Source organism: Chenopodium quinoa, unplaced genomic scaffold (assembly GCF_001683475.1).
Source record: "Chenopodium quinoa cultivar QQ74 unplaced genomic scaffold, ASM168347v1, whole genome shotgun sequence".
Classification (NCBI taxonomy): domain Eukaryota; kingdom Viridiplantae; phylum Streptophyta; class Magnoliopsida; order Caryophyllales; family Amaranthaceae; genus Chenopodium; species Chenopodium quinoa.
Genome location: NW_018745470.1, coordinates 109,531 through 123,977, shown reverse-complemented (window position 1 = coordinate 123,977; position 14,447 = coordinate 109,531). Strand labels below are relative to the sequence as shown.

The 14,447-nt window shown below is 39.2% G+C and overlaps 1 protein-coding gene across 1 annotated transcript; it reads right to left on the bottom strand.

Moving 5' to 3' along the window:
• Nucleotides 1-10,015: 10,015 nt before the first annotated feature.
• On the bottom strand, nt 10,016-12,122 carry LOC110715116 (protein FAR-RED IMPAIRED RESPONSE 1-like). Its single transcript, XM_021893690.1, has 3 exons — nt 12,012-12,122; nt 10,797-11,519; nt 10,016-10,702 (listed from the first exon to the last, which is right to left on the bottom strand). Exons 1-3 carry the CDS (start codon nt 12,120-12,122, stop codon nt 10,016-10,018), a joined length of 1,521 nt encoding a protein of 506 aa, XP_021749382.1.
• Between the last annotated feature and the right edge of the window lie 2,325 nt (nt 12,123-14,447).

Sequence of the window (14,447 nt, the reverse complement as noted above, 5' to 3'; positions counted from 1 at the left end):
ACTGAAAAATTTTGCAACAAAATGCTTTGCGAATGGACTTCAGGATTAAAATTACAACATTAAAGGGAGTAATTATTTGCAGTTATTATCCAACTACCAATGTCACACTTACCCCTTGGTAAAAGTACAAGATTAATTGCGTGGTGAGTGGATGCAAACCAGTGGTACATTATTATATAAGATAGTAGTAAGTTACAAAGTAGGTGGGAAATCATTTATTGTTTCTTTAGAGTATGTATAAACGTTGACAGAGGACTATTTAGATCATACACCCCTTTCTTCTTTAGTGTATACACTAGTAGTATTATGGGGGGAAATAGGAGCAAGAGGGTGGTAGCTAAGAAGGTGAGGGATGCAAACAAAGGGGTTTCTCATAAGACCCCAAAGGGACTTATGAAGCGGTTGGAATTTATGAAAAAAATGGATATCATGATCCAAATGGTGTCGTTCGAGACTTCTTTCTACCTAAAAGAGGTAGAGAGATGATGTTCTTGCACCGATCGGCGACGATAGCCCGTGGTGGGCTTCAAAATCCCATAACTGGGATCGATTTCCATCCCGAGTTCCCATTCCTATCGCCTTTCAAAATAGGAGGTCCTGCACACTTTCGGAAAGAGGCATATTGTTTCATGCACTACCTAGTAGATGCTCACAAGATTGCGATTAGTGTCAACCTCCGAGAATTCAATGAGTTACTGATTGATTGTGGGCGTTCTCCATGGTATTGTCGCCATTGGATTCGATTTTGGGAGCTCTTTATGTCCTACTATGATTGGGCTACTAATCTGGAGTACATGCTCAACAACCACTGTAAGGAAGGTGAGACATTTTGCCTTCTACTACTTGGCCATGATTTCACGTCCGACTATGACAAAGACGTGGTTCATGTCACTGTAGAGTGGATGAATTTCTCTCACGAGGATCCTTATGATATCATCCACTCTAGTGAGGAGCAATGCATGTACTTTAGGAGCAAGATGCTGGCTGAAAATGGGTACGATGAGATGCAACACCTTGATCTCATTACTAGGGAGCCTTTTGACTATGACGACTACCCACAATGGTATGTCAATAGGTTGAAGGAGGCGAAGCAAAGGTATGACAACAAGGTCAACCCGGATTCCGGATCTTTTTGGGACGGACATGCGCCTGACTACAATGACCCCTACGTGGATCCGTGGGAAGGATACCAAGATTTCGGGTTAGACGATGACTGATTGCTGCAAGGTTATTCATTTCCGGGTTACTCCTGCTACTTGTCTGCTTTTTGTTATGTTGTTTTTTATATTGATGTTCATGTAACGTTGTTAGGCATGTTTTAAGTATCATCCAACGTGAGGTGGTACAATCTCTCCTTTCTTTTCATGACATTATGTACTATTTTATATTCAGTAGCACATTTACCTCTGCATAGATGTACCTTTACAAATCTTATGTGCTTTCAATACGCTAGGACTAACAACATGCTAAAAAACCGGTTGCCCTATTCAATAAAACAAGAGCTAGTACCCAAAGACAGCTTCAACCAGGATCACCTACACATCAAAGGTCCTTCCCGAACTGTTTGTGGTGCGACCCATCAAAAGCCAAGCCTGAAGCGAACCAGTGGGTGTTTATGTCAGGCTCTTCGTCTGAGCTGGTTGGGTCGTTGTTCAGTTGTGGTTGCTGCTGGGGTGGGATGTAAGTCCATGTTGGTGGTGGCGGCTTCCAATTTAAAAATATTTTTGTTAATATAACTTAAAAACACTGTAATTAGTTAAAAGTAATAAGTTGTACGAACTATGTGAAGCTAATAGAGGAAATACCCGAAAAACGGCATCCAAAACCATTCCCTCTGGCCTTGTTGATGTGTACGAGAAACTAGCAGTAAGTGCCCTTGGCCTCCAGAACACCAAAACTCCCCCTAGGTTGTTGTCTGGACCTGCTGCCTCAACTTCATAGTCGCCTGGGATATCACCCAACAGCTCTGTCTTCGCGTAGTGGTTCCCTACACGAGCTTCCAATATGATTAGTAAAATTGGGTTAAAATGATGATGCAGGGTTGTGAAGTTACGAACAAACGAAGGCCTTGTGCATCCTCTGGCATTCCAACACAAAGCGAACGAGCCAATCTGTATGGTAGTCTCGTAGCTACGGCTTGAGGCGAGATACTCTCCTGTGTAACTGACAAGGTGGTAGGGCTTAATTGTGCAACCAGATATGTTGAGCCTCATGTGGGTATGTCCGTCAACGTTCTTCAATACGTGGAGCGTATCCGTGTATGACCCAACAAATATATTACGCCACATCATAGGGAAGGCATATATGGGTGCCTCGAATATGTTCAGAACGGGCTCCAAATCAATTGCTTCAGCCAATTCACAGGGTATCGTGCGTAACGAAGAAGAGGAATAGAAGGCTTGGAGCAGCCAAAATATCAACACAACAGCTTCTTCATTGTAGCAGCCCACTAAATCCTCTACTAGCGTTAAATGACCAAGTACAGGGCTATCGTCTTCGAGAAGCATGAATTGAGTTGGGGAGCTCATTCCTTGTAGCAGCCGTGCCCTCAAATTTTGGATAGGGTGGAAAGAACCACTCACTAAGTGGTCAGTTGTCTTGAAATAATTCACAAGATTTAAGTTCACCTCGTTGTATTCCCGCTCCGATTTCTGGAAGTACATAATGGGCGAATGTGGGTGGGGAACGACATGAACAAATGAAACAGGAAGTGGATGAAAGCTTTCCATTGTTGTGAAGAAAGGTTGGAAGATGGAGAATTAATTACTTTAGAGAATTGGTTGGAGCCCTAGTACTCTCTTATTCTACTAAATTCAAGTTCGTGGGAGGGAAAGGAAAATGAAAATGCAATTTTCAAAATTTTCCACCATTTACCGTGGTAAACCTAGTACAGTAGCCTCACTAGGTGCAGGACTAGGCCACAGAGATGTCTTGTCAAAAGAAGCACTAACTAGAAGAAGATGGTATATGTATGTACCATTAATTGAGTAGTTTAGTGGTACATTTTGTATAGTTAAATGTACCATTTAGTTAACCTTAAACCAAATGTACTTCAATGTTCAAATAAATATGAAATTTGCACCATTAATAATATAAATGGTACATTGAAAAAGCCGAATGGATGGTTTTTTTTCCAGATGGTACAAATAATGTAATTGAATATAGATGAAAAACCGACCAAAAAACAGAAGCCAAAACTAAAGAAAGTGTTCATAATAATTACCATCATCACAGTTAATCACATGTAATATAATTACAGTGCACAAAAAGCTAAACTGTGATTGAGTACTTAAAATAGAAGCCAAAACTAAACTAAGTGTTCAAAAGCAACGTGATTAAACAAAGTGTTCATCTTCAAACATATCAAACCAGAGAAAGAGATACTAAGCCAATTACATAAGAAGAGTAAAGCATTGAAATGAGAAATTAGTTAAAAAAAAAAACTTAAATATTTAACTTAGATCAGTTAACCCGTCAGTTGAGTTTTTCAATGGTTGAAGCCGAGTGTCCATACGCACCGAAGTTTGTGTGGGAAACCTCTTGAGACCACCTATCACGGACATGGTACGGCGCATATGGAGCAACATCCTTGGGGCTTTCGGGACTCCTTTGCCTTACTTGCCTTCCCCTACGCCTGGGCCTTTCAGGTGCCACGACCTGCACCGGCGGTTGGATTGCTCCTCCATCTTGCCCAGTAGGTCCACCAGCATCTGTGGTTCCTCGTCCAGTACCAGCTGCTTCTCCTCCTGCACCAGACACCCTCTTCATAGCCACCATCTTCTCTCCCCTGGTGGGTCTTCCCCTACCCCTACCCCTACCACCCAACCTTAGGGGACTGTTCACGCTTGTGCTCTGTGCAACATTGGTCTGTGCCCTTTCTTTGTTAATGTTTGCAATGGCTGCTGAAACATCAATCAATTGAACCTTCAAGCTGTTGCATATGAATTCATGGTGGTTTAACTGCTCTGTTAACATCTCCTCCTTCATTCTAAGGAACTGTAGCTCTGAATATTTGGGTTGATCTATTTGTGATTGTTCCATTGGCTCCTTTCCTTTGTTCTGTTTCACCATTTTTGGAACAAATAAAGAGGTTAATAATTCTGATTCTCAGAGAAACAGATTTTTGGAGAGAAGTTAATGAAATGGAGAGGAATGGAAGTTGAATAAATATTGGGAGGGAGACGTTGAATAAATAAATAGTGGGAGGAGGAAGTTATTCAGTTATAAGATCATGAATATTGGGAGGGAGAAGTTGAATCGAATAAATAAATAGTGGGAGGAGGAAGTTATTCAGTTATAAGATCATGGGGTGACGTATAAACGCAACGCATAGGGCCTATGTATTTGGCATGCACAAAGGAAGGCAATTTGGAGTTTGGTGGTACATTTTTTCTTTTATTTTAGTATAGTGGTACATTTTGGTGTACTACTATACATGTATAATGTACCATTAAAGTATAAGTTATTTGAATAATATTTTTTATGTACTATTATGCAAGTAGTGGTACTTTTTGTCATCATATTTTTCACCTTTAGATTCCCATTATTTACAAAAATGCCATCTTATTTACAAAAATGCCAATCAATGTCACAATTAGGAACCTACAATTAGTAACATAACTTGGTACAATAATTTGTAAACAATAACAGTAGATAGAGTACTTCATTCTTACATAACTTGGTACACCATTAACCCATTTGCATTACCGTACTACCCAAATTACTTGATTTACGATTTGAAATACAATAAAACTGCAATTATTAAAATTGTAAGACCGATCTTAACGGTGTTTATGTTTTGGTGCTCCAGCACCTCCACCCTACGAACTACGCCCTCGATGTTGTTCGGTGGTCCGTCCTTGACAAGATCGGAATCAACGGCCCATTCCCAGTAACCACAGTGTCGACATTTATAATACGACCTTTTCGGGTTCGTTTCGGACATCGAAATGCGGAATTCGACGAGGGTAGCATCTTCCCCGGAGCAGTTGCAGATTTTTGCAGAGATCCATGAGATGTCAGCAGATGCACAGGGTCGACGAATTACACGACTCCCCGAAGAGGCTGATGACATTGTTGACATAGCTTCTGGAGTACCACTTCACAAGCTTCTAGCGTGAGATGGTGTATGAAAAGGGAATGGTCGGAGCTAGGAATTAAGGGTGAAATATAAGTTGGAATCCCTTTGGTAGAAGGAAGAAGTATATATATAGGGGGGTAAATGATCAATACCACAAAGAGCGGGAAAGTTTTTCTTCTTTGGCGCCTGATTTTTACTGGAACCCTACATTTACCGAGCTCAATTTTGACTTTTACCATTCAGTACGGTACGGCACATACAGTGGGACATTTATCCCTTTCATATGTACCATTAAGTGGACAATTCCATTATATGGCACATATAGTAATCGTTAAATGTACCACTAATTAAGTGGTTATGGTTAGGGTCATTGAGATTAGGGTGAATACAACATGTTTAGGGTATTATTAAGAGTAACCGTTAAATGTACCACTAACCGTTAAATGCGTGTGAACAGGTCATTTCAGAAATCGTGATACATTTTCCCAAAAAAAATAAAAAATAAAATAACATGAGTCATACAAAAGGTCTAGGTACTGAAAAAGATATCGTATCGTTCAACGCATGGGAATCCCCTTAAGCTATGCAATGTATTGTTCACCACTTTTATTCTTAGTAGTATAACACAGGCAAGTAACATATACCATTGAACTTCCAGTGGTACATTTGTGCACGTAGTTGTACATTTATTAAGAATAGTGGATTACGAATGACCTAGGTGTGTGTGATCAGTGTTTTCCAAAAAAAATTATGATGAACCTTTAGAAATTCCACTGGGAAACAGAACATCATTCAGTATTACAAACTTTGACCCAATTAATGTAGACTAGAGTTTGACCCACCCTTACCCTACTATAAATACACATCAAGTAGGGAGTGTACATTCACAATCTCGAAAAGTATCAACAAAGAGAAACCAAACAAAAGAAGAACAAATATCCTTTCATCCCTTCCTTTTTTTTTTAAAAAAAGGTATCAAAAAATGTCGAGCTCAAGTGACTCATCTGTGTACAGCGACTCTGAACTCGAGGAGTGCTCGGAGAAACCATACATTGCTCTTTTCCATGGCACCTGCAAGCTGCGTCAGACCGCGGTGGGCTTCAGGTGCCCTTTCTGCTTGGGCAAGAAGATCAGGTACTTCACGTACGTGTCTCTTCTCCAACATGCACACGGTATTGCTTACGGCTCCGATAAGCGGCCATTGAAGGTGAGGGCAGCAAACTTGACCCTGGAGAAGTTTTTGTAGGTCAACGAAAGCACCTTCAACCCCCCTTCCCCTCTGGGTAGTGTATGGGTTGGTGTTGTTGGATGTCGTCCTTGCTGTTGTTGTTCTTGGAGCCTTTTTTTTAAAAAAAATTATTTGTTTTTTCTGGTTTTTTTTTCAAGTAATGTAATGGTCCCTTATTAAATGGAATAAAAATTGGCATTTTGAACTTATTGTTACTGTTGTTCCTATTTTAACACATTCAATCTTCAATACTTCTCAACCATGTTATCTTTACCAAAACACTACATATGGAGAAGAAATATGGTGGAATACTCAAGGTTTTTTTGTGCACTTCACGATTTAAAGCACACTAACTCACTACTCAAAGGGCCTGCAATTTCTACCATTATATTAGACAGTGGTACAAAAAATGATATATTTTACACCATTAATACTGAAGTGGTACAATATAGAATCAAGTGGTACCCTAAACGTGTTTCCCTCTTAATGGTACCCTAACAAAATATCGGTGTACCATATCGTACAGAATGGTACGATACTAACCGTTAAATGTACCACTTGTTAAGTGGTTATGGTTAGGCTCATTGAGATTAGGGTGAATACAACATGTTTAGGGTATTATTTAGAGACCTTATTGCCCCTAAACATGTTTATAGGAGTAGGGTATAACATCGAAGCACTAAAATTGGATTCCGATAAGCGACAAGCATAGGGTGCGTACTAGCTGAATAACTACCTACACAAGGGTTGATGGAAGTGTATGTTTTCTTACAAAGTAACTCAATACAAGGATAAGATAGTGATTTCGATTTGTATATGTTTCGATTTAAGGTAGACGTAACTCCATCTTCTACCAAACCACCAAGGACTCGTAACGCCTTAATATATACTACATAAACCTCTAAACCATGGAATACTCAAGGTTTTTTTTGTGCACTTCATAATTTTAACCACACTAACTCACTACTCAAAGGGCCTGCAATTTCTACCATTTTATTAGACAGTGGTACAAAAAATCATATATTTTACACCATTAATACTGAAGTGGTACAATATAGAATCAAGTGGTACCCTAAACGTGTACCACTGGTTAATATAGAATTAGTGGGGTGAGAATGTGAGCTAAGTTTAAAAAAATATAGGAAGGGAACTAGTTTTGTGGGAGGGAAAAGTTAAATTTGAATATTTGATCCTATTTACCATGTTACCGTGGTAATCCTACTACTGTAGGTGACGGCGTGACGCAATAGGTGCAGCACTAGGCCAGAGAACTGTCTTGTCAAAAGAAACACTAAATCGAATACAATGGTACATATATGTACCATTGACTAACTAACTAGTTTTATTTGTACCACATATACGATTACGCGCGGTACCTGTATGATATACGACCAACGAATAATCACTACATGAGTAAAAGAACCGCTTTATATATGATATAAGACATTTAAAATCTTATATCACTACATGAATGCTTTCCATACATTTTAAATGTCTTTCCTTTCTTTGTCTACTATGGAATCCTAATTCACGTTACGTACCGCTATGCCTGCAGCGGAACAATCCTTTATTTGTTGTGGTAAATTATATAACTTAATTATACCACCTTGTTATGAACGGTACATCTTATTGTCAATTCTTTTTTTTTTGTTTTTTTTTTTTGAAAGAAGTTGTCGATTCTTATATCACTACATGACTGCTTTCCACATTTTAAATGCCTTTCATTTCTTGTCCTTCGACATTTTAAGTGTCTTTCTTTTTTTGTCCTACTATGGAATCCTACTTCAATCATGTTATTTTTGTTAGTCGCCATTAATATATTGATATCATTAAACATAGAGTAGTACCCTTGGAACTACTAAGTGGTACTTTTATGTGTGCTCATTATAAGCAAAATAGATGCCAGTGGTACTTTTATGTGTACCAATTATATTCAAAATAGATGCTAGGGATACATTTGTTATGCTACTAGTTGTGCTGTTAAATTGTACCAATTGCTAAATTGTACCGTTGTTACAGAGCAACGCAAATAATATAGTTATACGTAGTAAAAAGTTTGAAAAGAATAGATTAATTGTGAATGGATCCAGATGTGCCAGGAGTGAGGCCAAGGAGAGAAGCAAACACTCCACCAGAGTGTCCTCCCCTAACCGTAGTAAAGTATCCTAACGACCCATCCAAATCCCTCATTTGTATTCCCCCGACAGATCGAATATACTCACTGGTTCCTAATGATATGCTGGTTGGGGTCTGACCAGCTTTCTTCTGAGCATCATGTTTCGCCTTATTAGAAGCCCTTTCTTTTCCTTTCTTCTCTGTGCAGGACGGGTATCTAACACTTGTAGTGCGATGTGATTTCTTCTTGGGTAAGGGTGGATCCTTAATCCTACCTGGGGCAGATCCTTCGTAGCTTCCTTGGAATCCACTAACTGGAGTAGTGTTGTTATTACGAATTCCTGATGCCACTGTCATTGGTGTGTTTGTCCCCTCAGGCCCCTTGTTCTGTGCCACAGAAGACGGCGTTCGGGAAACTCCATGTACACCTTCATCCTCACCAGGACCATTCTCATTCCCTCCTACAAGCTGCCTTTTCGCAACCATTGCTAGAACTTCATCCACTCTCAGATCCATGAGCTGCAACATCTCTTTGACAGCCTGCACTGCCTCCTTACAAATGGAAGCCTTAGAGCAAATAGGTTCGTACGTCCCCATAAGATTGTGATAATTCCTCACTTCATCACTAGTCAATGGATCATGGTAAGCAACTTTTACTCGTGTGTGTTTCCGTTGTACGTCCTTCCTCCAACGACGGAGTACATACTTTTCAGGAACAACAGTTACTCTATTAAGGTCATACGACACAAGAATCATATGTCGACAAATGATCCCATGACACTCAAAGTGTTTACAATCACATGCAACTTCATACGTACTACTATCATATACAACCCGGTAGCATCTACGAATCTTTGTCACTTCATCCTTCTTCGCATTTTTAGGCTTGATCCAAACACGGTCTTCGATAATAAACTCAATTAGATTAGTACAAATTTCATACTGATCTAGGGGACAAACATACAACATCTTCTTGCACTGTCCCTGCACTTCTTTGAATTTTGCATCCGTATAGCATTTTTGAAACAACACCTGCGCTGGGAAGTCAGTCACTAAATGCCTCTCATACCGTTGTGTGTTCGAGTCTGCCATTCTTTCGGCCTCGACCCTTACTGTCATAGCATCACAATACCGAATAACAAACTAAGACAACGTTGTCTGCTTGTCAACATACCCTTTAAAAAAATGATTGAAACTCTCTGAACGTTGAGTCGTTTTCATCCCAGCCCAGAATAAATGTTTCAAATACGCGGGAATCCACATTACTCGTTCCTCATAGAGCCCTATTCAATATAACTGCAATTATTAGTTTCATCCAATATACACTAGTTTACGACAAATACTAAGTGACACAAACAAAGACAGCTACAAAAGCTTCTGCTACCTGTACGTACTAATTGCAGTGGTACATTAAAATTGTTAGTGGAAAAACAAAAATAACCATTGGAACAATGCTACTACTTAGAGGTACATAACGCACAGACCAATATATTTACTCAAATATTCAGATCATCAACACCCTAAAAACACATACAAAATCATGAGTAACTATACTAAGAAACGATAAAGTATAAACAATTGAGTGGAAGAAACTAACCCTCTAGCCAAGCATTGTCTTGTAGCTCGTAATGCTGAATTGCATCACACCATCGAGCTTCAAATTCATCAGCATCTAAACTACCATATATGAGGCTATCAAAGTCACCCTTTAAAACTTCGTAATCATCATCACGCTTCACATACTTACCAAATTTCTGCAGGATGTGCCATATGCACCACCCATGGGTCGTTTTAGCCATTGTACAATGCACAACTTTCCTAATTGTCGGATCTTGATCCGTCAAAATAGCTGTAGGGGCTTTACCGCCCATACAATGCAGCCATGTCCTCATCACCCACTCATACGTTTCTGCTGTCTCTCGAGAGATCAATGCACAACCAAACAATATACTCTGTCCGTGGTGATTCACACCAAGAAATACAGCAAAGGGCAAATGGAATTTGTTAGTCAAGTACGTACTATCAAAACAGAAAACATCGCCAAACTCCTCATAGGCAGCTCTGCTCCTCGCATCCACCCATACAACATCTTGTAAGGAACCATCCTTCCCAAACCTACACAGATGGAAATTTTTTTGATTATCTGCACTCATTTTGTTGAAGTACTCAATCATCCCATTTGCATCACCCTCGGTAAGCTCCAACCTCTTTTTCTCCTCCTCAGCCACCGCATTCGTCAAGTCTTTTTGAGTAAAAGTCAACTGATCCACTCCATTCACCTGCCTACCAAAACAACCGTACATCTGGGAAACCTTCACCCTTGACTTTTTTCGCAGAAACCACCTGTTTCACTAAGTGCTTATGTTTGGTAACCAAATCGTGCTTCCTATACATGGAAAAATCCTTGGACTTTCCCGGTGTAACTGGATGACCAGTGTGATCCAAGTTCACCCTACAAACAACCCAATTCCCTTCTGCATTAACACTTGCATACAACTCCACCTCACATCCACACTTTTTTGTTTTCCTTTGTACAACTGTCTCCTCGTCCTGAATCAAACCTTCCTTCAGTGGATCAACTTTACGCTTCCTAGAAGGTCTTCCGTAGCAGTCACAGGTCCACTTAGCATTCCTCCGCTGCTTACAATACTTTCCAGTACCCAATTCCTTCTTCACCTTCACCCATCCAGAAGCAGCCCTCACTATTCCAAACCCCTTTTGCCTAGCATAGCTCCAGAAGTAAGTATCTAACTCATCCCAACTACTAAATACCATGCCCAAAATTGGGGGTGGTATTTCCTCTTCAACACCGAACACAGTTTGCACCATTTGCCTGCCCTTCTTTGGTGTTGTGAACCCTTCACCATCAACTACGTTTTCACCATGAACTGACTCATAATCTGACCCCAGATTTTCTCCACCATGAACTGACTCATAATCTGATCCCTGATTTTCTCCATCATCTCCTTCTCCCATTTCATTCTCCTCCACCTCCTCCTCCTCATCCCATTTTGTAAATCCATCCTCACTCCCTAACCCCTCATCATACACATATACATCATCCTCACTATCATCTCCAACTGTCTCAAAACCAACCTACAACACATATACATCCACATCTCAATGTAGTGGATCATTATAGAACCAAACAAGACAATATAACCAACAAAAATATCATGCATTCTGCCCATATTCGAAATCACACAACCCACAAAACCAAAATTTTAGAACAAATGCCATCACAAAATACATAAAAAAGGAAAAATCAACATTAATATACATCTACTCCATCAATTGAAACTACATTAGCCTACCATCAATTGCAAACAACAACAACAAAAACGATTACAATTGAAAAACAAACTAACCCCTACTCCATTACCCACATTACAATATACACAATACTTACTCAGTTAAATACTACCCCTACCAATAACCCCCAGCATGATTACTCAATTTCAAAATACTCAATACAAACCCTAACCTCTCCTTACCCAAGCTTTACTTTTTAAATTTCACAATTGCTTTCATTCATTACCCCATTCTCGCTAAGAAACTAACAACAACGCTTTAGAATACATAACTTACCATCTCAGAGTCGAATCTCAGCTCCCTTGCGCAACCATGCCCATCTTCTCCATCTTCCCGAATTGCTTCCGCCAGATCGACACCCAAAATATCTTCTACCCGATTTCTCATTCTACTAATCCACTGCTGCACTTACGAATTCATAATTTGACAAAAAAAAATTTGGCTTGCTGAGCTGCATTCTTCGTCTCCATTGATGAAGAGCTTCCATTTTTTTTTAATAAAATTAACTGACATGCAAGTCATTTTTACCTTAGTGAAAATGTTTTCCCGCTTCTTCTTTTCACTCCCCGTTACACTTCAGTTGTCCCGTTATACTAATGGCCCACTTGCATGATATAAAGTTACAGCTAATTGCAAAATTGTCATCCTATATGTTCCTTCACCCATAGGTGCTATGCGCCAAGACTTAACAAAAGAGGCCGCCCCATTTTGTTTGAGATGAAAGTTTGTTTTTAAAAGGGGTAAAATTGTACTCCGTATCATTAGAAGTAACAATTTAGGCAGAATCACTACTTTTAGGACTTGGGCATGTTCTCATACGTTTATTTTCAGTTCACTTCAACTCCCAATTTTCTTCTTTTATAAAATATGAAGTATTCATTTTAGCTCAGCTTAACTCAGTTCAGCTCAGCTTAGCTCAACTCAACTCAGTTCAGCTCAGCTTAGCTCAACTCAGTTCAGTTCAGTTCAGCTGAGTTCAGTCTATGAGAACAGGCCCTTATTTGGCTTTTTTTTTCACTTTTCAGTTTTTTTGAAAACAAAAAATCAAAAATGGAAAACGAGAAAAAGATTTTTTCACTTTTCTTCTGTCGGTTTTTAAAATTATCATGTTCTTAATAAGTTTGACTAATTTTTTATTCATTATATAACATATATCATATGATTTTGAAAAATAAAAAACCAAAAAACTACAGTGATGCCAATCGAACCTAAAATAGTAGAGTAGTTATATCGATGAATGGTGAAAAAAATTACATTTAATTACGACTTTGTCATTTGCGAAATAAATTTCAAGTTGAGAACTTGAATTTTTTTATAATAAAACTGTAAAAGTATAAAGATTTGTCTTGGGTTGAGTTGGGTAGGTTGATCATAGGGAAAATACGAGTTTATCAAGATGTTTATCTAAGGGTAATATTTGTCTTTTTAAGCTATAAGTTAGGGGGTAAAATTGTAATTTGCAGGTCTCCTTCCATTCTTTCTCCCCCATCAGTTCTCTATCCTCCATCGCTCGAATTCAAAAGACCTTAAATGTAGAAATCAATAGCTTCACGATAGAGCTTCAATTGAGGAGGAACACCCTAACCCTCTAGGTAGGAGAGTTCGCGGTGCGGTTTGGTGTGGTTTAGATCCCAAACCGCAAAATTACGGTTTGCACTTTTTCAAACCACACCACACTACTTTTTCAAACTGCACCACAAATGCGGTTTGGTGCGGTGTGATTTGTTGTTTAGCCACGTTTTTTTATAAAAATTATAAATATTTTTTTTAAAAAAAAGACTTGTTATTTTAATTTTTTTATTATTAATATATAATTAATTATTAAACTATTTTTACTTTTTTTTATAGAAGTAGTAAAAAATTAGTATGACGGTTTGCGGTTTGACGGCCTAAATTGCAAACCGCATCAAAGTGTGGTTTTCGGTGCGGTTTGGTCTAAAATGTTTTGGAAACCTCACCAAACCGCAAAAGTGCAGTTTGGGAACTTTAGAAAACACAACCGCAACTCTAAACAACCCTACCTTTGGGATTAACCATGCCCTTATTTCTCCATATTTTTAAAAATTTTCCGTTTAATTCAGCAACTCCTCCACCGAAAATGGTGGTGCCGAGGCATTGTATGAGGTGTTGGCGAAGAATTTGTCGTTATTGTTGAGAAAGGAAGAAGAGGTCTGAAGAAGAATGAAGTAATATTAATTAAAAATAAAAAATAAAACACTTAGTGGGATGCATTAGCTTTTGCTCTTCAACTCCACTCTCTAAGTCCAAAAGGGGCTTGTTTTGGGTATTTTTGTCCCTCGGGAGAGTTACGTCACGAAGTCTGATCCGGCTGAGTTGTACCTGCAAAACAACGGAGACTCCGGGTGGTTGGAGCTCCGCCTCCGACGATCAAGTTAGTAGCTTGAAAAGGAATAAAGAGTACGGAAATTTAGGAGGAAATCTGCCTGGATTCCAAGCTCAGGTATTTCTCTGATGTTAGAGAATGTAGGTGTAATAAATTATTGAATGTGTCCCAAAATGGGGAAATATCTCTCTATTTATAGGGTCCTTGGAGAACGTGCCCCTATTTAGGTCACTTGACCTAAATTTCAGTGGGCTGCGCCGTTAAAACGGCGCTTCTAGGGATTTGGGCCCTTGAAGGCCGTCATTTCAGAGATGTATCTGAGGGCGCCAAGTGTCAAGAGGATATTAAGCCACACGGGCCATCCTGAG

Excerpts from the sequence above, each read along its gene's own strand:
- LOC110715116 (XM_021893690.1), bottom strand. The coding sequence starts at position 12,122 with ATGAGAAATCGGGTAGAAGATATTTTGGGTGTCGATCTGGCGGAAGCA. Across the intron at positions 11,520-12,011 it reads TGAGATTCGACTCTGAGATG|GTTGGTTTTGAGACAGTTGG; the intron begins GTAAGTTATGTA and ends TATGTGTTGTAG. Across the intron at positions 10,703-10,796 it reads TGTATAGGAAGCACGATTTG|GTGAATGGAGTGGATCAGTT; the intron begins GTTACCAAACAT and ends TTTGGTAGGCAG.